The 26,055-nt window shown below is 39.5% G+C and overlaps 1 protein-coding gene across 1 annotated transcript in view; it reads right to left on the bottom strand.

The window, feature by feature from the left end:
• LOC129495456 (netrin receptor DCC-like) overlaps positions 1 to 26,055 on the bottom strand; it is a 735,527-nt gene that overhangs the window by 7,021 nt on the left and 702,451 nt on the right. The window contains exon 28 of the mRNA XM_055302992.1: positions 22,375 to 22,587. Within this exon, the coding sequence (XP_055158967.1) occupies positions 22,375 to 22,587 (213 nt within the window). The remainder of the gene's footprint in view (positions 1 to 22,374; positions 22,588 to 26,055) is intronic.

Raw genomic sequence — 26,055 nt, 5'->3', positions numbered from 1 at the left:
CCTGGCAAAGTGATTCCATAAAATGGCTCCCCTGATGCTCCAATATGTGTAATTCACATTAATATTGTGGATAATTACTAACTTGAAAGGAGGAGGGTTAAAAAGGAATTTTCATAGAGGACTGGTGAATCTTGAGAATGTGTCTTTTGAATCCCTACTTTGAGTTACATTTCCTGAATTATGATTATCTTCCCTTCTACAATGTTCACCATGTTCTGCTTAAACCTGAATTTAGCTTTGCCATAGAAAGATGCTTCTTTTAGAATATTCCATGAGCTATCTCTTCCTTCCCTATATTTAATAGAGTAGGTGCATTTTAAAAACTAACACAGATTTCTGTATGTACCTTTATTTATTTTTGCTATAATTTTGACAGGTTTTCTTGATTATGAATTTTTTTATTTTTAATTTTTTTAGCTTTAAATTTTTTATTTTTATATATATTTTTAAAGATTTATTTATTTATTTTAGAGAGATAGAGAGAGGTAGAGAGAGAGCATGAGCAGGAGGTGCAGAGGGAGAGGGAGAGAGAATCTCAAGCCGACTCCACGCTGATCTCATGATCCTGAGATCATGACCTGAGCCAAAACCAAGAGTCTCAACTACCTGTGACACCCAGGCTCCCCTAGCTTTAAAACTTTTAATAAACTAAACTATGTCTGAAAAATCTACAATTCAAGTCTTAAACACGTGTATCTTAAACACGTGTGTATCTAACGCATATTGCAAATCAATTCACTTTAACATAGATATCTACAAAGAGAATTACACAAGAAGCCAATGACAAAGACACAGCTTATTGTGTAGGAAATTCAAATAAACTGTGCTTGTTTTATACCAAGAAACATAAAAGAATAAAGATTATTTGAGAATGTATTGGACTGTTCTCTTAAATCCTCTAATATTTACCTTGTTTGTTGTGGTTTTGCATGTGGAAAAATTACATTTCTCAGTATAAAAGTATATTCTGATGGTTTGTTTTCTGTCCTGGGTCCTAAACACTTGGGCAGCTGCATGATGTATTATACTGCATCTAAAATACTTAGAGTATTACAATATGATGCAAGTATGCCTAAAGCGTACCATAACTCAGATCTATTAGAAAGAAGATCATTATAATTGATTTTCTCTAGTGTCCAGGCAGCAGTTATACATTCAGAACCTACTGAGTGTTGAACAATATATAAGACATTGCATTTTACAAAAGGAGCTAAAGACATTGTCTCAGCTTCAAAGACCACACAGAGTGTTTAAACCTCAAGTGACTGCCTTTTCTCAAGTCATTTTCACAGATTCAAAGAAATTCAGAATGCTGGCCCCTAGAGGGCTCTTGGAGTTCATCTAGTGACCTTCCCTTTATCTTGCTGAACAGAACACCAAGGTCCCTGGAGACCAAAGGATCAAGGTCAAATTAATTTCAATAAAACTCCAGTAGAGGTGAAGAATTTGAACAATTTTTAGAGTTCGTTATTAGCAGTGTTTGTCTGATTGTACTTTATGGCCTTAAATATTTTTATTTCCTTTTCCTGGATGGGGAATTAAGAAAAGACTCTGAGGGACATTTCCCAGGAGAGATTTACCAATAGCAGAAAAGACAACTTTGATCTCAGAAATGCCCTTTAGTAAAGGGGAGCAGATAACTGTAAAACAAAGATTTCTATGAAAATATGCTACATTGAAACTCTGATGTGCATGCTCTTGGGTGTACATGGACTCTGTTCCTATGCTATGTTTGCATTTGGGTAGCTTCAGCATTTTCTACTCTAAACCACCAATCTTTTTTTTTTTTTCAAATATTTTATTTATTTATTCATGAGAGACACAGGGAGGGGCAGAGACATAGGCAGAGGGAGAAGCAGGCTCCCTGCAGGGACCCCGATGCTGGACTCAATTCCAGGACCCTGGGATCATGCCTTGAGCTGAAGGCAGACGCTCAACCACTGAGCCCCCCAGGTGCCCCAGAACCACCGATCTTTTAAATCTGGACACTGGTGAGAGGTGTGTCCTTACAAACTCACCAAGCTGAGCTTCTTTCCTTACTTAAGCACTTCTAGTTCACCATGTGTTCGTGGTTCCTGGCTGGATTTTCTAGTCTGTATCCCTGTCCCTCCACAGGACCATGAGACATGGCTTTAATCTTTCACCTCTTGCTGGAGACCTTATTAAGGGCTTGCCCAAATGGTTAAATTCTGAATTCATTTTCTACACCATTCAAACCAAGCAAACATCTTTATATAAAATCACCAGTCCCATGGCATGAGCTATGCTCAAGCTATGCTCAAGCTATGCTCACTGAGCTATGCTCAGTGTAATCTTTTAGCATTTGTATTAGAAAGTGACGGCTGAGAGCTCAGTCCCATCTGAAGAGGACACTGGGAAACATCTTGCCGCCTCTGATCTACTGATGATGGTGATTGTTGGGGGACCATTTATTTTGAGTCCATTCCTTCATGTTGAACCTTCCTCAACTTCAGTAACAGGTGGGGCATTGCCACTTATCCTCCATTGTTATTTGGCCTTTTCTATGCTGCCCTCAGACACCAGTTTAAAAGCTAACTTTGTTCTTGCAGCCCTGGTGCCCCCCTATTCTCTGTGTACTCCCTCTTCACAGGCTGCCTTAAGGCATGGTAGCCTTTGCTGTAGCCAGCGGTGTTTTGACACACTGAAAGAGAACCACAATCGTACCTTCCCAAAGAACTAATGGAAACAGTAGGAATTATAAAAAACATTTACACCAGGGTATTAAACATCTGTTCTTCAATGTTGAGAAGTGATAGAATTTTTGCGAGGTTTTCCTATTTTTTGTAGATACAGGGAGTAACCAACAGATAAGTCTTTGCATGTATTTCTTTGCTTTGGAGAACTGAACTTAGCTTGATAATTGGTCTAAACATGAGAAATTTCAATGCAACTTCTACGAGTTTTATCAGAGCAATATATCAAAGCAAAAGCAAGAGACAAAAATTAAAAGAATTCTTTCCGGGCTTTCAGCTGCTAATATAATATAACCTTAACTTGGCAGTCAGGATCCTCTGTGGTCACGCACAAATATGAAGAGCAACTGTCAGATGTAAACAAGAACACCCATGTCACTCTCAGAGGATGTGAGCAGAGCTGAGGGTGGCAGCTCGTGATAAGAGGGCTGGCACTGGGGCCGTGAAAAATTGTCTCCCTTCATAGATGAGCCTTTGAGAGATGAGGGGTTCCTAATCCTGAAGATCAAGATGGTCTTCATGACAAAAGGTTTCTGATATCCTGTATTATTTACTTTTTCTTCCCACGATAGTAAAATATGTATGATCTACACAATAAATTCTGAGCACAGAGTGTGTATTCAAATAAATATCTAAATATTGAGAAAGAGTCCTTTTTTTTTAAATCTTTTTTTTTATTTTATTTACGATAGTCACAGAGAGAGAGAGAGAGAGAGAGAGAGAGAGAGAGAGAGGCAGAGACACAGGCAGAGGGAGAAGCAGGCTTCATGCACCGGGAGCCTGACATGGGATTCAATCCCGGGTCTCCAAGATCGCGCCCCGGGCCAAAGGCAGGCGCCAAACCGCTGCGCCACCCAGGGATCCCAAGAAAGAGTCCTAACCTGGGACATAGGAGACCCTGTCACATAGTTTTGCAACTTTGACTCAACAGCCTACTTTCTTTGGGTCTCAGTTTCTTTATATCTAGAAAGGTCAAACAATTTAATCTTTCCTTTTCCACAAGGAAAGAGAATACAGCTACTCTACCCATACTGAACTTTACATTTGGATTTCTCCGCCCTCCTTAAGATTCAGGAAGCATTAGTTAATCCATGGTAAAAAATGATTCCAAAGAAATCTCTAGCAAGTAAATCCTTAAAATCCAATTATAGTAACTTATGAGTTAAACTGGTACTTTCTAGAAAAAAAAATGTTATCATTTTCTCTTAAAGGTATTAGTGAAAAGCCATAACAACTATGATTGTTTTGCTTTTTTAATTTCAAACTAACAATAGACAGCCTAAAAATGGGCAGTGTGAAATCACAGTGAGTTTACATTATCTATGATTAATTGAAAAATTTAAATTTATAAATGCCCCATCTGAAACCACTATAGATTTTCCCCTACCCAGGGTGCATGTTGAAGAAGTATTTCAGGCGACCCTTAGGTAGAACACATGATGTTGATATGCTAAATAAATGGGTTTACACCGATATACAACTAATTAAGTGAGCACTGCTTTGGTTTTAATGTTACTCTCCTCAGCAGGACCCACTGAGGGGATAAAATACAAATGAAGCTGAAGATCTGAGATGGCCCAGCCATGTGCATCAGGTGTAGATAAGCAGCCTCAGCGGGAATTTACTGTTTTAAGCTTTATTTTCACAGTACAGTTATTAAACATTTCATTTGCTCATTAGGTACATAATGTATGACTGCCAGGTGCAAACTCCTGCTAGCATCTCTCTGCAGAGGGTTCCCCCAAGTAAAATGACTCTTGGTGAGAAATGCCGGCAGAGGCTGCAGAAGGAACGGAGTGAACAGACTCCTCTGGCTCAAATCAGAGGCCACTGGGTAGCATGATTTTGATTTCAATATTAATTTTCACATCCTTGCCTACTTTTTCCCATTTCATATCTCATTTTCCACTTCTTCACCCTCCAGAATACAGATAAAATGGGTAGTTTCGAAGAGGCTTGGGTTCACCTCTCCACTTGGTCTCTGACCCATTCTGACAAATGAAATGACCTCTCTCGGTCTGGTTTCTATGTGAACCATAATATCACTCTAACATGTATTTACTATTAAATAACTACTCTGTGCTCAGGATGTCTGGGGGAAAATGGAAGTATAGAGCTGTACACACTTCTCATGCGCAAGGAGCTCTTGAGGCTCTGGAAGAAATAAGGAACATGTATATGGGAAGCATAATATTCTCTACCTTTTCATGTTGACAATATATTGAACAAAAAAACGAGTATTTACCTAGATACAACAGCTTCAGGCATTCCTTGTGAGTGGCTGAATTTCAAGTATGTGAGCTTTGGCATCAGTCTCCGAGCATTTAGTCTGCATTCTATTTTAAAGGTGAGAAACATGCCTCAATGTCACTTCTGGGACAGAAGCTTTGTGCTCTTCTCCTAACTTTCTCATCTCTCTTCAAAAATAAGGGAAACACTGAGGATGTGTTAATGAGGTGACCAACTGGGTTGAAGACATGAGGTAAATATTGTCCCAGATGGCTTAAAAATCCTGTATACAAGGGAGGTGTTTATTTTGCATTTATAATTATGTTGGGAAATAATGACTAAGAATAGGATAGACAAGAAGGCCTCAAGGACAAAAACATTGTCTAACATGTCTTTCTGTCCTTAGGACCTACATCACTACCCAATTCCTACACAGTAGAGCTGATGTCATATTTTGTAGAATTCATTCCTGGAAACAAGACAACAACAAGCAGAGGAGGCTGCAGAGACTCTTGCACTCATAATTCTGCTTGTTTCTGCTGCTTCTTGATTTAGATATCTTCTGGAGTAAAAAAGGTTTCAGAAAAATCATCAATGATCTTGAGAAATGAATTTGCCAGAACACTTCTAGGTCTCCCCCTTTCTTTTGATGCTTTTCTAAGTTCCCTGACCGTGTATTAATAAAACAAAGCCTACAAAATCTAATCTAAGCACCTGTGTTGTTTATTTTTATTTTATTTTTTAATATTTGTTTATTTATTATTATTATTATTATTATTATTATTTTTACCTGTGTTGTTTATTGGCAGGCTCCCACAGCTCAAGTTCATATGTCCACTGTGACTTCCTATGTTCTTTTGCATATAATGTCAAAGTCAAAAAGCCTCTCAGTTAATTTCATGGATATTCCACGTTATTTTTAGTTTGTTATTAAAGAGACAGTTGTGTCCTCCTCCCAAATTGATCCTTTCCTTCTAACTTTTTCTACTCTATTTGCAACAAGAAGCAACAGGTTTGAGCTTTTTATTTACATCAATTCATGAATTTAGATGTTTTGTGCTCATAGGAGGAGAATTGTCAATTCTATTCTTTTATGAAAAATATGCTTAAAAACCCTTCTTGTATTATCTCATTTTTGCTGGTATTCTAGTTATCAAACTTCAGAGAAACCACATTCCGGATTCATAAAGAAACAAATGACACTGCATAAAGTTTCCATATCATTTCATGAAAGCCTCAGAAAAATGCAGAAACTAGCAGAAATCCAGACATCCCTCTCACACAACTTTTGTAATTATGTACTCCATGTACAATATCATCATTCCCAAATTCATCCACATTAGTATGCAACAGATTGCATTTCTGGTGTATTTCACTGGACATAAATATAATGGTCTTTACTTTCCAAAAATCAATTCATTTTGTCAATATTGGAAATATTTCCTTTTATAAAGACAATTAGCCACAGAGGAGTCTGGTTTTGTAGTATAATCTTGATTATTCAGACCCAGATTGCTTATTATCCTGATTTACCTGATGTTTAAAACCTGGTTTTGTTTTTAAAAGAAGTCATCAAATATCCCTTTGTCTCTTTCTTTCATGCACAGACACACACACACACACACACACACACACACAGAATTGGATGGATATCAAGATACTGTGGCCAGAAATATAACTTCTAGATTACATTCTGGAGTTAGTACACTATCATATTAACCCAATATCTTCCAACTTTTATGAGTATATCTCTCAGACTGACCAAAGCACAACATTATATGAATAATATTTTTGGTACAAAAACATTTTAAAAACTCAGGGCAACTTACTTAGTCAATAAGGTGATTATATAAGTCAATGATCATAAACCTTAAAAATATTTTCAACCGTACGTTAAACACCATCACTACTTCCACCCCAAAGAATATGTGAGCAATTGAGGAAAGGAAGTTAAGCAAGCATTTCCATTTTCTCCTTTGAGAAGCCAACTTCTTATATATATTTTGCTACCATACTTTTAGGGGTTGTCTACCCTTGCACATTACCTATTTATTTATCCATCATGGTTTTCTCAGACATCTGGCTTTTGATCTCACTAGTCTATAGAAATGTCAGATATAAAGGTCATAAATATTGTCATAATTTTTCAGCCTAATGGGTATCTGCCTTATAAACATCTCTATGGGATTGGTTAGTATTACATTTTCTCAGTTCTAAGATTCACAGCAATATTGCTGAAACCAGGATGCTGCTTACAATTGATTCTGTACAATTATTATAGTTTTTTTTTCACCTTAAAGTTATACAACTAAATCAATGGGATATTCCAAAGGCAATAGCATCTTTTTACACTTGCTGAGGTAGTTAGGGGTAAAGTGAATTGATGTCTGCAATTTCCTTTGAAATGCATCAAAAATTAAGGTGGATGGATGGATGAATAAATTTGAGGCAAAAATATAAAAACCCATTAATTATAGAATCTAAGTGGTGGGTATAAGGGAGTTCACTTGCACAATTTTTCTGAGCATTTAATTTTTTTATAATAGAATATTAGAAGAAAAAAAACGATGGCAACTTTGGAACAAGGAACTATTATATTTAAACTTGCCTTTTCCTTGAAATGCTCTTCCTTCTTTGCTTCTGAAAAATTATATCATCATTATTCTCCTATCTCGAGTACCTCTTTCTTTGCTCCCTCATAAAATGTAGACTTGCCTTAGATTTCTTTTTCAAATTTCTTTTCCTCCAAATTATTTCTCTAGGAGTTGTCATCTATCCGCCATGTGCTAAAACTCTCACCTCTCTGAAAATGATTGTCTAATCCACTCTTCAGTTGTGACTCCCTCTTGAATTCCTCCCACTTGCCCACATCTACTGTACACCTGCAGTAGGGTGTCCCCTGCTCCTTCTGGCTCAACAGACTCCACTCTCTCTGACTCTCCCTTTCCTCCCATGCAGTGCCTTCTCAACTCACTTCCCTCTTTCTGTTTGCTTATAACCATGTTCCTCAAGACACAGGATTCAAAGAACTGAGTCACCTTGGCCCGCACTTTCTCCCTCATTCTTCATAGCCAATTTATTCACTCAATTGCCTCTTTCTTCTTTTGGAAGATAAGTCCTGCAGCTGTCTCTTCCATCTGTTCTCACTTCCATCAATCTACATTACACACATTCCGTCTAAATCTCAGTTTGTGATTTGATTCTCCTCAGTCCGTGCTCTACCCTTTCCCAGCTTATTATCTCGTGATTACTCTAGGAATCATTCTCTCTGGCAAAAGAGCCTTACCTGCAGACTCTGAAAATATGTTGCACTTTCTCATGCCTAGGGTTTTCCTCACCCTGGTCCTTCTTCCTAGCACACTTGTGTGATTCTCCAGCAATCGAGAAAGAATACGACCATCATGCAGAAGTAGCCATTACATCTTGTCCCTGCACTTTAGTAACTGTGGTCTTAGAGATGTTATTCAATTCTCCTATACTCTGGGTGCATTCCATATAAAATCACATGATCTACTTTACAGAGATGGTGTGGGATTTACGGACAAGACACAGGCAGGATGGCATTTTTCATAGTCCTTAGTTTGTAGCTGTCATAGGATTGCCAACCGATAAGCATTTTTTTAAATCATGAAATGATTTGTGTTTTACCCTGAGTTATCCAGAAATGCAATTTCTTGAAAATAGTCTATTCCCCAAAGATACTGGTTAATTGACATTTTATTCTTTATTTGCAATGGAACAAAATGTCAATGACAAATTCTGACTAATCCGTGTTATGCTGGGCCAGAAAGAAGATCCGTTCAAGTCCATATATGGGAAATTATTTATAAGGAAAATATATTGCTGTGCAATGTTCTATAACTTTTCAATATTTGACATGTTCTGCAGCATGACATTTCTGAATAGTTTGTATCTATAAGATGACTGGAAGCTGGTTCTGAAAAAAAAAAGGCTATAGAATATCTTGTATTGGGCTAAGAAATAAGCCCATAGTATCTCTGGGTTCTTGACATCTATCTAGATATTTATTTTAGTCTTCCAACAAGAAATAAAACTTTCTCTGGTTGTGTGTGTTGGGCTAATTCAAGTATAAAAAAATATGTAATCAATACATTTTTGTAAAGGAAAATGAAAAAAAAGGTGACAAAATAAAAGCCAATGGAAATGTAAATAATACATGGAGATGACAGAAAAAAATAAAATCCACTTTTCCTTTTCCTCCTGTGAATGTATCTGGAGTTTCATGTCTTGGGATAGCATTAGAATATTTCTGGAAAAAAATAATCTCTTTCTTTCTCTCTCTCCAAATTTACATGTTAAGGGAGATGCTAAAATATAAGTGGAAAGTTTATTATTTGTGACATTACTAATTGCATAATCCTTGGCAATTTTATGTATATGTATTATTACATAGTGGTTCAGAAAAGCAGGTTTTGGTTTCAGAAAGTCCTAGGTTCATATCCTGGCCCTGACATTTTGATATATTGTAACATTGAATTAATTATCTTATCTACTCTGATCCTGAGTTTCGTCATGAGTCACTACTTTCCTCTTTGTGTTTCTGTGAAGATTATATCAAATAGCAAAATCACGGTTAACTGTCTGCTAATGGCAATTGTCAGTAACGAAGTCTGCAAACATATCACCATGGTTGGAATCAGTTCACTTTTTCTTGAGTAACTACTGGGACCCACCACCTATTAAGTTTTATTGTGATATTAAAGGATATAGAAAAGTGGGGTCTATTATGATATTAAATGTGGTTTTGGAAGATAAATCACGCAAGGGTGAAATATTTCATTAGAATCATACTACACGTAGATTAAATAAAGAGGTAAGAATCTAAGAATAAATGCAAGAACTAATTAGGAAGGGACTGACTGTGTGGCATCTGGAAGACAGTGAGTGCACTGTTGCTGAAACAGGAGAGGGGGATGGAGCCAGAGCGACAGACCTGGCCCCCCGATTGGCACAGGGTTAACTTTCAGGCCCTGCCATCAGCTGTCTAACCCAAAGGCTCAAGGAGAAAGGTAAATATATGTGCAGAAAATTCTCAAACATTACAAACATCAAGAAATTGGGGGAGGGGGGAAGCTTTTGAGCACTCTTCTCATGGTACTTTCCAATATTCTATCATTGTTTCTCTCTCTGATCTTCAATTTCTCAAATTCAAATACTTATGTACCTGTAGGTGCTTGTATAGGATCTGTTACCATTTAAATTAAGAAGCTGTGACCCAGAGAAAAAAAAAGCCAAACAATGTAAAAGAAAGAAAAAGAAAGAGGTTAGTGGGATAAGGGAGAGAAGGAGAAAAAAAAAGACAGAGGGAGGTAGGTAGACTTTAATTGTTCAAATGCTTATTGGAGAAGCAGGTTCTTTTTCTTTAAAAACTCCCCTCTCTCTCACGGGCTCTTTATTATTACCAAGCCTCCTCAAACATATACTTACTCCTTAGAATGATTTATTGCCCAATAAATGATTTATGATGATATTTTTCAGGATATCATATAATACAACCTAACGTCTTCACTACTCAAATACCATTTCTTTTATTATCTCCCGTTCTCTGTGATTTATATTATTACTGTTTATAGATTCATTTACCTTACCACCAACAAAATTTTCTTTAAAAAACATTTTTTATAGATTTCATATGCTCGTCATCCTGGGATGAAGTTGGCTGAGCCTAAAATTTTCATTGCACAATGAGTCACTGTTTGAGGAAGTGTGTGAGTAATCATCCAGGCTCTGCTGAAGTGCTTTCCATTGCACACCAGAACAGGGGATGCCGGGGACAGGTCATGATGACCTCCCCAAATGACAACACATATCCGTTTCCCACAGAACCCCCTTTTCTGGAGAAAATTTATCACAGACAGTTATGAATCTTACCTACTAGTCTTCATTTAAAAAACAACAAAAATGAGACAGCTTCAGAAGTGGGAATTCTTTTAAGACATTAAACTATTAATCTAATTCCTTCATCAGGCATTGACAAATATATACTAAGGCCCCAGGTGTTTGTACAAGAAAATAAATGGCTTAATTTTGCAGAATTTCATTTGAGGAGGGCCAAAGTGTTCAGCTCTCGGCCTCAGATTCCAGAAAGTTACTTTACTCAAGGCTTTTGGATTGGTCTAAAATCAAAAGCAAAATGAAGCAAAACAAAAACATTTTGTTGTTGACATTGCACAACTGAGCCTAAATGCCGGATGATGACAAAGTGGCAGGTTAAGTGGTCCTTAACTTGTTATAGAGAATGAACAATTTGAGACTCTAACAAAAGCTATAAATTCACTTACTGGGAAAAATGTGCGTGCGCTCACGCACACGCAAACACACACAGGTGAGCGTGATTTCAAGTGAGTCACAAAACCCGCGAGTTCTTCCATGAACTGCAGGTGAAAGGCACATGGTATGTTTTAGAGCCTCACTATCGCAAAGTGTGAGCCCCAGAGTGGCAGCATGTTCTGGAATCCTCTGGGAAATGCAGGATCTCAGGCTTCCCTTCAGAGCCACTGAGTCAAAACCTGCATTTTAATAAGGTCTGCAGGTGGTAACCAGGCGTAGGACACTTAAGAAGCATGGTTTTGGAAAGCCACGTTCATGGAGAATTTAGAATTAAAGACTTCTATGTCAAATCACATTGGGAAGTGAATCATACAATCATATTCCCAATAAAACAAAATATATTATTCATAAGTGAGAAGACAAAGGTGTCTGTATTGTTTTACATGCATGTAATGAGAAATAACTGCTTTTTCAATAGCTCAGTTCTTGCTCCTCACTTCTTATTCTTCCTTGCCCTGCCTTTCTCTTTGCAGAGAGTCAATGTAGGGAACAGCTAAGTCAGATATTAGAATGGGGATCTGGGAAATTCCATAGGCTTTAGTCATGCTAAACTGGCTTATCCTGAAAAGCAATTCAGGAAACACAGTGTTTCTCAGGGAGAAAGTCAGGTACATGACCAACAAATCCTTAGAGCCTTTGGACATAAATCTTTACTGGATTTGAGGAATGGGCCTTCATAGCAGTTAGTGGAAACATGGATTAAGAAGTTGGAGGGAGAATGCTATTTAATGCCATTTGGTCCTTTAAAGGGGTTGGTGGGAACTTCCTGGCTGTCCGATGTATTTACAATTTGAGGGCAAGACCTGTTCAACTGCAAGAAGCCATCCTTCTCTCTAGACCCAGGAAACAATCTTCAGACAGCTCTGAGCAGACACTCTGCTCTTGTCTGTGCACCATTCTGTCTTTGTGTAAGGGCTGCCTTTTCTCTGGTGGGTATACTTGCAGGGAAATACGACATTCAGGAGGCAGATCTTGTCTCACCAGCCACTAAACCATTAAAAATCACTTTTAGCGCCCCTTCCATTTGATCCTACAGCTTCTGAATAGGAGGTGCTGCAAACTCAACCAAGCCCAACTTATAAGGCAACGCGATCTCCAGCTTGTATCAAATCAGAAGCTCCTGGATGCGGTGCTAACATTTTTAACTAGGATAATTCATGTTTCCATGAGCCAATCCTTTCCAGACTAGATTCTCACCATTTATAGTTGTGCAAAATGGAAGCATAAAGAGCTTAAATGACTTATTTGATGCTAACCCGGCCAATGAGCAAGAAGTTGGGTGCCGGAGTTTTCTTCTTCTTCTTCTTCTTTTTTTTTTTTTTCTTATTTTCTTCTTGTAAATGCTCTGTTAGTCTCACTTGGCTACTGCCAGAGATGGGACTGGGAAGACTGGGGTGTACTCCTCCTCATAAGGCACCACTGTCCTGCCTTTCGTCCTGCACTGGGGTGGGCATCAGCTCAGATCACGTGCACAAAGCAGCCTATTTCTATGAACTAACCACTCCAGAGAGTAGCCAAGAAGAGAACAAACAACTATAATTTAATTGCAACGCTGAGGGTGCCTGGGTGCCTCAGTCAGTTGAGCATCTGCCTTCCTCTCAGGTCATGATCCTAGGATCTTGGGCTCGAGCCCGTAGTCGGGCTCCTGGCTCAGACAGGGACTCTGCTCCTCCCTCTGCCCTTCCCCCCACTGCTCATTGATCCCCCCACTGCTCATTGATCCCCCCACTGATCGCCATGAACATCATCATTCCTAATCCCTATACGCCTCTACCTGCAATTATGTCCTAATATGCCTCTCAGTTTGAAATCCATAGGGCTTACTTATCATTGTTATTCACCAAAAGAAGAAGGAGAGGGAGATGAGAAGGAGGAGCAGGGGACACAGAAGAAGCAGAAGCAGAAGAAAAGAGGAAGAAGGAGGAGGAGGAAAGGGAGGAAAAGGAGGAGGAGGAGGAGAGGAAGAAGGAGACAAGGAGAGGAAGCAGCAGCAGCTTGTTGCATCCTTTACCACAGATGATAAAGGCATTGCTTCCTGGGATCCCTGACATCCTGGTCAATAAAAAGACTCTGGTACTAAGAACACCGCCCTAGCTAGAGAAATAACACAGGGAGCTTCACAGGGCACTCGACTTCTTCATGAAGTCCCTGCCAGTAAGATAAACATTATAAACACCGAGAAAGAGTAGAGCTCTGAACGGTTTTAACAATGATTTTCTTATTTTAATACCGCAGAGAATTTTTTGTTTTCAGTGTGTTCAATTTTTCATATTTTCAATAGGCCATTAACACAGAAGGTTATGGGAACACTTTTCATTTGTTTTAAAAATTTCCCTTTGTTCCCAAAACAACCGAAACCTGATACTAATTGATGAACTACAAGGAACTCTGTCAACCACTTAGAATACTCACAAGGCACACTGTGCAGTTCCGAATCTGTTTGGGTGAAACCCTTTCTCTTACTTATACTTTTTCATAAAGTAAATAAAAAATACAGAGAGAATATCCGCCCACCCTTCTGCAGTAATTACGACTGCTAGAATCTCATGTGTTTCATTCCTCTTTAAAGACGAGAGACTACCCAACTTCAGAGATGGGAATAGGTAGGATTCGAGGGAGCAAAATCAATTCCAAAACTGAGATAATGGAAAGACTCAGGACTCTAATTCCACGGAGCTGCACTCCATCTTCCGGTGAACAAAGCAGATACCATTCTCCATGTTAAATTAGTGAATAGACTTTCCAGGGGTGGTGGCTTCCTTATTGTTTTTTTTTTCCCACTTTAATTCAGCTTTGGAATAAGATATTATTCCTAGCTCAGAACATAATATTTTAGGATCAAATGGTTGTGACTTTGGAAATTTTTTCAGCTTGTCTAATCCTTTCGCCGACTCTCAAGTTGCTTTGCTTCACTTAATAATCATCATTCGACTTGAAATCGGAAGACGTGAATTCAATTTCTGGCTCTTACCTTTATTATTCCATTCTGACCAGCTCCCCAAATATTTATTTATTTATTTTCCCCCAAATATTTATTGAGTGCCCACTGTGGCTTATATAAAGGTCCCAAGGATAATGACTCGTGATCCTAGAGAAGTTACAAGTTATTCGAGCTCTCTGAATGTCTCCCTCTGCATCACTAATGGTGATTATTGTTACTTCTCTGCTAGGCATGGATTCACTTGGAAATGTCCTTTCTAAACTATAAGAGGTGGTAAAATCTAAAGCCTTAACCTTATTAATTTCACATAAGCTTATTTTAAAAAAAAAGACACTTGGATCTTCAAGATATTTAATAAAAAACAACATTTAGATAGAAGTCAACCATGTGACCTATGATATTTTAGAAAATGTGAAAGGAATGTTTGCTGCTTGAAAACAGCCTATTGCTCACCCTTTTCTTTGTCATTCTCTGGCACTCATGTGGCCACCCACTCCCCAGGAAAATCCAAAGACATTCTTAAATTATATGTTTCAAGTTATGTAGACTACTTGGTAACAAATTCTGAAAACAGACTTTTTTCATAATCTCTTATGATTATGTAGGTGGCAATTCTAAACTTTACCCCCGGAGTTTACCTGTATTAAGTTGATAATTAACCTCAATTTTATATATTAATATAACCATTTCTGTGCAATTATTTTCACTTATAATTTTTTAACAGAGCAAAAGTTTGATTGAATGGATTCAAATTTTGACTCAGCTGTGGTCATTCACTCCCTCCTCCCAATAGAGTTTTGCAATTCTAATGAAATGCCAGCTGTTTGTCTTCATGCCCATTGACCCTCACATTCTCTAACCCACAATCTGAGTAATATTGTCATGTGCCTTAACTTTTATCTTCATTTTACACTTCCTTCTGTTCTTTATTTTTTTATTTTTAAATATTTTATTTATTTATTCATGAAAGACACAGAGAGAGAGGGAGAGAGGCAGAGACACAGGCAGAGGGAGAAGCAGGCTCCATGCAGGGAGCCCAATGTGGGACTCGATCCCGGGGCTCCAGCATCACGACCTGGGCTGAAGGCAGATGCTCAACCGCTGAGCCACCCCGAGGTCCCTATTCTTCATTATTTTTATTACTGGACTGCAAAGCCCTGGCTACCTGCGGTGTGTGGTACTGAAAGCAACAGATGCTAACTCCCTGGCTCCCTACATGGTCCTAGGTCAGAGGGACACTGATGAGTTGCACAAGTGACTTTAAGCAGAAAGGAACTAGTCCTGAGCCCCTGGCTAGTCACTACTCCCGCTGGAACTTCTTTCCTCCATCTAGCTTACGTGAAGGAACAAAACATTTACTCAAATGCTAAGCTAAATAACTCAAACTGCCTTCTATGAAATAATTCTTTCTGAAGGATATTTAATAGCTAGTATCATTCTAGAAGCCTTCTTAGGGCGGGGTAGGGGAGTTGATCTAAGAATAACTATTCACATTACAAAAATGTTAAATAAAATCCTTTCTCTTCAGTGTTCTACTTCTCTGAATTCTTTAAACTTGTCCATTAGCTCAATTGTTGACCTTGGGCTAGCTGCTTAGTCTTTGAGGCTGTGGTTTTGTCATTTATAAATGAGACACGGGTCACGTGACTTACTCCTAAAGTTTTGTCTAGCAATCATTTCCCTCCCTTTGTGGCAATTACAAGAGCTTTTTCCTCTTTCAATACTGGAACCCATACTAGAGGAAATAGTACTTCATTAAAACACCAAGTAGGCTCCAAAGTCACAAACGCTGGTGCAATATAAGGCCATTTTGACGGACTTACATTTTCCTAAGGGATAATGAAGGATGACTAGACCAAAGGAAATTGGATTTCATCTCTCAAAAAAGAAATCGTTAGGAATGAAGACAGGACAACTTCAAAGAGCTACCTACAAAAACGAACACACAAACAAAACAAAACTGCAGATCATCTTAGACCTGGGAGATGAAAAGTAACAGGGGAGGGTGTGATTTTCCCCTCTGAAATTGATTAGTGGTATTGGGTCCAATAATGTCAAATCAACATAGCTCTCCTCCTTAGCTGTGCCAATGACTTATTTGACCTGGCTGGCCAGAAAAGCCACCTTGTTTCACCCCTTTAAGGATGTCTGATCTCCCATGACCCCAGCCTGAGACTGATTTCCATAGGCTGGAATGCTCCTGTGCTATCCTTGATGAACACCCCACAAGGTGGCCTACAAGTGGCGCAGGGAATGCAATTGTGTTAATGTATTATAGTAATTTATTGGCAGTTTTGTGTGATAGCATATTTACTGAAATGAGGCCTGTCAAAAAGATCAGGCTATAGCAGGAACACCTGATTTCCCAGCCAGCCGTAAAATATAAATCAAATGCCTTTCCTGTCCACTGTCAGCCACCTCCACCCACCCCTCGTCCTCGGTCCTCAGACAAATTGAAGCACATGCCACAATTTGCAGAGGGAAAATCAAACTCAATTTCGTAGTACAATGAAGTGAGTTTTGGTCTTGTCATGTCCAGTGACATATTGATCTGTCGAAGACTGAGAAGATCAGAATGTTCTAGGTTTTTGCTCTTATAAATGAAAAAGTGTGGAAATGCAATGTATAAATGGAGGACAATAAAGCACGTGGACTCCTTAACAAAGATGCCAGGATTCCGGGGGGGCGGTGATGGGGGGGCTGATGTTGTAAAACAGTCACTGTTGAGTCCAAAAGTCACTAGTTAAGAGGGCACATTTTCTTTCTCTTTAGAATTACAGCCTCAGAAGACAAATGGTCTCCTAATCTAGGTTCATTTAAAGTGCAGCTGATCATTTCATAGCTAAAAGGAATTTTCACTAGTGAAGGAAAAAAAAAAACACCCCATCTTGGCCTTTTGTAGAATTTATGTCAGATCTATAACACCGTAAGCGCAACACTCCATCAAACATTTTCTATTTAACCTGAAAGGGGACGAAGCCAAATCACTTATATGTCCACATCTGCGATTTGCAAAGTGCAGTGATTGTAGCCTCCCCGAAATGCGTAAAGGCCGCAGTTCTTCACCGTGAAGCATTAAGAAACAGAACCACTTTATCACGGGGTGAGGATGGAATTGTAAGAAAGGCCCTAAAGCACTCTAGTCTGCTAAGCTAAATTTTAATTCGGCAGGTGCAAAGAAAGGAAAAAAAATGAAGGAAAGAATCTGTGTTTTCAGGTAGGCAGAGTTTCAGTCGTTATGACAACCGGCTGACTTTCTAATTACCTCTCACTATAAAAATCCCACAAAAGCCTCCACCAACTCCGGAGAGACAGTTCCTGCATCCTATGCGCTGCCCTACACCTCTCATCCTGCAAACACAGCTCCGCACGCCTTCCTGGAAGTCCAACTGAGGCACAGATCCATGAGGCTGCCCTTGAAAAAACCCCACACACGAACAGGAGTAGGGGAAGAGCCGCTTCATTGATCCTAATTTCAATGGTTTCAAAGCAGAAGGAGCTTCTCATTTGGTGTGATCTTTAAAAATTAGAGCCATGCCTCACATTACCATATTCTACAGTAATTACTTGCAGTAAGTAAAGATAAATTCATTAGAAATTACTCAGTCCTTTATTGTGAAATCCAGAGTAAAATTATTTGAGGTATTTTTTTTTATTCCAAGCCGACAAGAGAATGACTTTACTTCATCAATCAGTTTGACTAAAGTAATGATTTTCTCAGAATTAAAATTTGTTGAAAGCTCTAAGTATTTCATCTTTTAGGCTAAGAAGCATGTAGTTAGTGTCACAGCTAATACATTTGTCAGTCTGCTAATTTTCTTTTTCTATTAGAATAAGTAAACATCAGCCCTTTCTTAAAAGCATACTATTTACCATGTGTCAGAAGCAATGCAGGGGGAACTTATTTGAAAATCATGAGGTAAGGCATTATGAAATGAACAGGAATCACAGTGAGACAATGAAGGAGAAACATGAAAAGGAAAGGCATTTAATAATTCCAAAGTGATGGCAGGATATGCCTCAAGGTGAGTGGGGGAGGATGGCATTTAAAGGGGAACCATGAAAAATGTATAATCAACCAAAAATGCAGAGATTTTGGGCAATACAGCAGAAGAGATGGTTTTTTAAGAAATAGTTCAGGGAAAAACAAGAGTGATAGTTAAAATGAGGCAGGTAGTTAATAAAAAAGTAGGCTCTTAAAAAAAAAAGTAGGCTCTTAAGTGTACAACGGAAATAAAAGAAAATGAGATCTTGCCCGCATGGCATCAGATCAGAGAATGGTTCTTCAGACACGCTTATTATTTGGGACAACAGATGTAGACACAGCACAAGGAACTCTCTTCCCATCTTTTAAAGACATAATACTTATTTATGCTTTCGTATTATTGTACGTATTTTGTATTATTATTCCAGTATTATTCCAGTATTATTGTAACTGGAAGAAAACAATAAGTAATAAATAACAATCAATAAGTAATAAATAACAATGCCAGTGCTTCGTTCTGTCTATTGTTAGAGGTTCTTTCTAAAATTAGGGTTCTTTGTCACCACACTTCTCTGGAGCATGGGTTGACTTCCAAATGTTGTGTTCCAAGGCAAATACTTCTGGCATGGTAAATTTTCATTGAAAAGTGACTTCAGAATTGTATTTTCATCTTTTTTTTTTCCACTGTGATAACATAGCTTATCTTTACTTCCAACTAGAGAGAGCAGTTGACAGTATAAAGAGCTTTGGCACATGGGTTTTTTGATATTATAAAATCCGTATTCTTCAGCGTTAAATAGTTAAGCCTCTTACCTCTCCTCGTTAAAATGTGAGTGAGGAAGGCTTGTGAGGAAACAGTATTCCTCAAATCAAAATGATTTCAGATATTTCACATTTTTCTTTTTATCAGCTTTGGAATGATTTGATGTAAGAAGTTTTTAAAAATTTATCTTTGTTTTTGTCAATAAATAAGTTAGACCCAAGCTAATGGGTGCAAGTGAGTCCCTAAAATTTTAGAAACTGAGCTTTTCTATAGTCAAAAGGAGTGGGAGAAGATGTGTCACTCAGTAGTCGTGCAGACTTAACTAGGTTACTTAAATTAACTGTCACAGTTTCCGTAGTCATGAGCTGGGGTTGAGAAGGGAGCTACCCTACCAATTTGCTCTGATGATCAAATGTGATGTTACAAGTCTTCAGAAGCATGCCAGGCATCTACCACACGTCCAATAAAGGGTTAGTGATTGTCAGTAGCTGCAGTTTGCCTGCTATCTGTCCTGGATACCAGTCTCTTCCAAGGTCTATTCTTTTGGTCGGTATTGCAGTGGCAACCAGTGCGACCAAGTCACCAGGCAGTGAGCTCTTGACACAGGAATTTCATTAAATGAATTCTCTTGCTTCAAACTGTCCTTGTCTCAATTAGCAAAGACCTCGTAGTTTGGGGGCACTATAAAATAGCAGAGTCTACCCATAATGCATGTGAAGTCTATAGACTGTGGGATGGGGAGAAGGGTTTGGACAGTACAGATCTGCTTAACACCCTAGTGGGGGCTTCTTAGAAGAGATATTTCCTGTGAAATGAAGTGATGGCGTCCATTGAGCCTGTGTGTCAGAGAAGACCTCCTTCATGCATCTCAAGGGATGGAATCCCACATCCTTCTGTGCTCCTCCCCACCTCCCAGGGGTCGGCTGGTAGCTGAGCATCCATACCACACACAAGAAAGGCCCAACACCAGAGGGCATGAACATGAATAAATCAACATGGTGCCAGGAACAAGAAAGGTTCTTAATATTAAGATAATATTCATAATTGCAATTGTATCTTTTCTAGCTTTTTATTTTAAAGATTTTATTTATTTATTCATGAGAAACACGGAGAGAGAGAGAAGCAGAGACGCAGGCAAAGGGAGAAGCAGGCTCCACGCAGGGAGCCCGATGCGGGACTCAATCCCGGGTCTCCAGGATCATGCCCTGGGCCGAAGGCAGGCACTAAATCACTGAGCCACCGGGGGAGCCCCTCTTTTCTAGTTTTTGCAGTCATCATGAGGCGTATGATCTAATGCAGTGCCGACTGTTGCGGTGCGTACCAATTTGAGTAACAGAAATTGATGTATATTTGCAAATGGCAGATTGGCCAATCCAGCTGTGTCTCCCCACCCTATTTACTCAGGAGCCCTGAACTTTGCTGTCTTATGCCTGGTATATTGGGGCTGTGAAGAGTTATTTCAATAGTTCAAATGATTTCAGTCACTACATAGTTCTTCATCTTTATGTATCTACTTATCTATCGACCTATCTTTTATCCTATTTTTATTTGTTGCTCTTCCTCTTTTTTCTTCTCCTTCTCCTCCTTCCTCTTTTTCTCTCCTTATCTGCCTTCCTTCCCCCCAATTCCCTAACAGAAACAAAGAGGAACTCTGGATTAGCACCACTGGATACCACCTGAGGTGATAAAATGAACACTGCATTGGGAACTGGGGACCCCGGTTCTCATCTCTGCCAACTGATTTTCTTAGAAAGGGATTCTTTAAGGTTGGTGTTCCTAATTCCAATGCTGGGGGCGGTTCCCCCACCAACACCAGCCAATTCTCAGACATCAACCGGATGCCTAAGAACTCAACTTGTGGCCGCTGGGGTGGCTTAGTCAGTTAAGTGTTTGCCTTTGGCTCAGCTCATGATCCCAGAGTCCTGGGATTGAGCCCCACGTTGGGCCCCCTGCTCAGTGGGGAGCCTGCTTCTCCTTCTCCTATTTCCTCCTGCGCTCTTGCTCCCTCTCTCAAATAACTAAATGAAATCTTAAAAAAAAAGAAAATCAACTCAATTCTGACATGATCTACCCAGAAATAGTATCAGATTCCACAGGTTAAGGATTTAACCATACAAAACCGCCTCCCACCCCCAACTTCAGATGCTAGTCACAAGCTCCAGGCTGCTTGCTCCCTGTGCTTTTGACCTGCCAGCTACAGACGGGTGGTTCCAATGACTTCCTCCTTAGATTCGATTAATTTGCTAGAGCAGCTCCCAGAACTCAGGGAAACATGTTTGCCAGTTTATTAAAGGATAGGATAAAGGATACGAATAGACAGCCAGATGAAGAGATACACAGAACGAGGTCTGGAGAAAGGGCATGGAGTTTCCCTGCCCCTCTCCCAACCAGTCATTCTTCCCAAATCCCCATGTGTAAACCAACCTGGAAGTTCTCCAAACCCTGTCCTCTTAGATTTTTACAGAGACTTCATTGCACAGTCATGCTTGACTAAGTCACTGGTCATCGGTAGAGTCTACCTCCAGCCCTTCTCCCTCCCAGGAGGTTGGGAGTGGGATTGAGAGTCCAACTCTCTAATGGTGTAGTTGGTCCTCCTGGCAACCAGCCCCTACCCCTGGGGCGGGGGGCATTGTCTGAAAGTCATGTTCACAAGCAAAGGAACAAAAAAACCAACCAAAAATCACACTCAGTAACATAATTAAAGATACCTTTATCCCCTTGGTACTAAGGGAATTTTTAGAGTGTTGGCAGCTGTGAGCTCCATCGGACCCGGAAACTGCGGAGGAAGACCTAATAAAAATGAGAACTGTATTTTGATCATCTGAATGATCAAACACATAGTTCTCCTAGATCACAACATCACCATCACCACAGAGGTGTTACTTCCTATCCTATCTAAGTTTTTGTTTTGTCATTGCTAAAATTAAGAAGTTGGACTCTACCCTGGTTCTGATACTCCTTCCTGGCCCTGGAACTCTGAAATAAGAACCTCTGGGAGAGGACTATGGAAAGGCACAATCCCAGATTTATGGGATTACATGCCTATCTCTAAAAAGTGGTTTTTCAGGTGTTTGTACTTTGACCTCTAGCCTGGGTGTAGCCTTAAATTCAAGGATCCATGTGGCAGACTAAAGAACCAGGAGCTTCTCCAGCCATGGTCAGGATTCATGGAACGACTTTCTAAAGGAAGGAAAGGCAGCTGTAACCAGCCGGTTGCTTGCCGAGGCAGGTACTTATGAGCTGCAGTATGAAGGCCAGTATCAGGAGCACACTGGGCGTGCAATTAGCAGTGCACAGAGGCGTGGCACCTGGCCTTCCCAGAGGCCCTCACGCTTAAGGAGAGGCACCAAAGATAACAACTATTTTAAGTGTGAACAAATGGGCACTTTACCTGGCTGAGACAAAAGTGGTGTGTAAGGGACTTTCGGTTCTATTGCACTCATTGGTGGAGGTAGCAAAGGATTAGCAAAGCTGCGGAGTGGGTGAGTTGGTCGAACACAGGCCGTGGGGATGGTTCTGCTTGGTACCTCCTCGCTGCTGGGATGCTCAGGCTGTGCTGGGGGCAGCATGGGTGCCTGCTGGGTGGCTGGTCCTTCACTCACAGCTGCAATGGAGACAAGAAAAGCCATTCATTATTCCAGGACGAAGCTTTCCCCAAATCCGCCGAAGGGCCTCCGGATCCGCTTAGAGAAATATGTCAGGATCTGGCCAAGCTCTCCTCCAAGTTATGTCACTCCTCTCCCTTCATGTATTTCTGGGACATAACAGCACTTCTCTTTAAACAGTGGTTTAAATAGATCCAGCAGGATAGAGATCTATTGAAGAATAGTAAAATATATACACAAGGCTGACTCTATTGCCTGAACTGGCAGGGCCCTGTAATCATAAGTGATGAAGCAAGAAAAAAAGAGTTATTTCTCCTTTCATAAGGAGCAATGCCAGTGAAATTCAATATCCCGAACCCAGCTACAGCTGCATTATTATCTACCAGCCGATATGCCAATTTTTCTGTGATTTAAAAACGCCATGTCAACTGTCAAACAAATCAGTTTCCAGGTGTTCAAGGCATTGCTAATAAAATGGTACGAATAATAGCCCCTATCATGGTCTTCCATGACAAAAAAGAAGTACATCCAGCTAAAAAGTTATATGAGAGAGGACTTTGCTGGAGCGAGTTGCCTGAATGCAGAATTGTAATTTTTCCTCTCCGGTAGGAAACCTTGTAATTTTCGGTAAGATTACTGTAGTTGAAGAGATTTCCCATAGTCGTTTCTGCCTGCTGTTGGGCATTGGGACAGTTCTGTATACAGAAACACACCTTTTCTCCAGATAACACAGTTGAGTGGGACCAAAATATTGGCAAGGCAGTTTCTTATGCTAAGAACCCTGTGACTTGACTTTATCATTCGTATTCAAAATCAACAGGTCCAGTGTAAAGTGTAAATGGAAAGAGCTGCATAGGAAGTTTAAGTGTTGATGAAATAAGATATTTCTGACGATTTATTTTTTGAAGAACGTTCTATTGAGTAAGTGGGAAAAAAATGCAGGGAAAGAAGATACTATCTCACTTTTGAAAGAGAATTTTTAACCAGAAAGTATTTTGAGATAATTAGTTTGTGAGCTCGTTTTGAGACAACTCTCTGGAAGGCTCAGTGAGGTCGGCAAAGGGCAGAGGAGCTAGAAAGAAAATTTGATAATGCTGAAGGGAGTAAAGATTAAAGATACCAAAGATCGTGACATTATATTAAAGATATGCAGGAGTGAAATGTGCCTTCAGAGGATATTTGATATTAAGACTCACTTTTCTATATTCAGGAAGGGTTAGAGGTCCTCTGGATCACTGAGAAGCCTCCAGGCTTACCCTGTTCAAAGGGAGAGGCAGGGGAGATATAGGGTTGGCTGAGGACAGGATGTAGCCACTAGCAACCGGAGCTAGTAAACAGGCAAAGACTTGAGAGAAGATTTCTTCAAACATAGAAAATGTAACCAAGACAGCCAACTGGAGAGAACTCTGGCAAGAAGAATTTAACCGAAGCAAGCACGTTATCTCTAAGCTAGAAAGTCCTATCATGGAGGGGAGGGGCACATGCATGCAAAATATCAGGGTTAAAAGGTTGGGCTGCAAGGAAAACATTAAGAGAAGTCCTTGGTGGGACACCTGGGGGGCTCAGCAGTTGAGCATCTGCCTTTGGCTCCGGGGGTCCGGGTTCAAGTCCCACACTGGGCTCCCCACAGGGAGCCTGCTTCTCCCTCTGCCTGTGTCTCTGCCTCTCTCTCTGTGTGTGTCTCTCATTAATAAATAAATAAAATCTAAAAAAAATAAATAAATTAAATAAAAAAAAAGAAGTCCTTGGTGATATGGGTTCTCAAATAAGGGCAGAAGGGATGGGGCTTCAGGTAGGTGTTTATAAGGAGCTAAATTGCAAGAATATAGAGGAGAGGGTGGTACCTGGCTGGGTCAGTCAGTAGAGCATGTGACTTTGGATCTCGGGGCTGTGAGTTCAAGCTCCACACTGGGCATAGAGATTACTTAAAACTAAAAAATAAAAAAATAAAAGGAGATAGAAACAGCTATTTCTGTATTCAGTCAAGACTGTGTAATTTGAATAACAAGAACACCTGTTTCTCTCTCCTTTCTATTCTTAGGGGTGCCTGGATGGCTCAGTCAGAGGAGCATACAACTCTTGATCTCAGGGTCACTAAGTCTGAGCCCCACATCGGATGTAGAGATTACAAACAAACAAACAAATAAAATTTTAAAGGTTGTATAAGTAGATGGTTGACAGCATAGTTTTAGAGGCAAAGAAAATTATGCTGGTTTTACTCTGGACTCATATTTAACCTAAAGGAAAAAATGAACAACGGTCCGTATCCAAGTAAAAACACAGTATCTCTTAGCTCTACATCAGAGAGAAGCGGCTGCAGGAACCTATATCTGAGTCCCTCTTTATTACCAATGGGCCAGTTTTATTGCATGTTCATATCACCATATTAAAAACATCTTTCTAAAGAAAAGAAATAAATTTCATAATTTTCCATAGAAATTTGCCTTAAGTAATTCTATTGAGGATAGATTGTAGTAAATCCATATCGTATTTTAAAAATTGCTTCAGCCATTAAAGAAATAGTAACATACTATGTGATGTGCATCTTTATTCCTTCCTTCATATTTTCCCTTTTCTATTTCTTCTACATTTTTTTGAAATGAAAAGACCAATGTTAAAATATTATTGTGATATTAAACTTAATAAAATCAACATGCATTTTTTAGTCTTCTAAAATTTAGTTTCAAAAACCTCAGGTTTCACGAAAGTTTTGATGACATCATGGAACATTTTGGGGCCCCTCCCATTCCTTTCTCTTTAATGGCATTACTGACTAGCACCTCTAAAAACACAAATTCTCCATGTGCCCAGTCCTCCATCCCCAGGTCTTCAGGTGGTCCCCATGAATCCCAGTGGGAACACACTTGAGTAATGGTAGCTCAACACAGATGGACCAGCTTTTTGGCAAAATCAAACCTTAGTACCATACATAATAGAAAGGAAAGTTCCTAATCTAATGTGCTAGGTGGGAATGGGAGACTAAACACATTGCTAATCCATGAAGGACTATTTCTGTTTTGTTGAAAAATGATAAGCTTCCTAACATCTAATACAAGGTACAGATTCTTTCCATAGATAATTCACAATTCTTATATTTTATGTGGAGCAAAAAAAATAAAAAAATAAAAGATTCTTTTCAGAACTTGTTGACCTTTGAGGCAGCCAAAACTCTTAAACACAACAACCACAGTTTCACTGGACAAAAGCCCTCATGTCGGATAAACCCATTTGCCAGTTCAGCTGCCAGCTTCAGGACACCTAGGTGAAACAAACTGGCTCAGTGACACGGTATTTCAGAGCTTGGAAAACAAAGGAAACCTCCCTTTGCCCACAAAACACAGCCTTTTTGCAATTCAAAAAGCAGAGTGAGAATCAAGTAAGTGCTGGCAGGGCCCTCGTTTTCAAATGATGAAATAGTGGGAATCCATTGTACAAATAGAGTACAATTACACAGCAGAGTCAAATTT

This window comes from Nyctereutes procyonoides, unplaced genomic scaffold, assembly GCF_905146905.1.
Source record: "Nyctereutes procyonoides isolate TBG_1078 unplaced genomic scaffold, NYPRO_anot_genome, whole genome shotgun sequence".
Classification (NCBI taxonomy): domain Eukaryota; kingdom Metazoa; phylum Chordata; class Mammalia; order Carnivora; family Canidae; genus Nyctereutes; species Nyctereutes procyonoides.
Note: the sequence above shows the minus strand (reverse complement) of the source record. Positions and strands in the feature narration are given on the sequence as shown.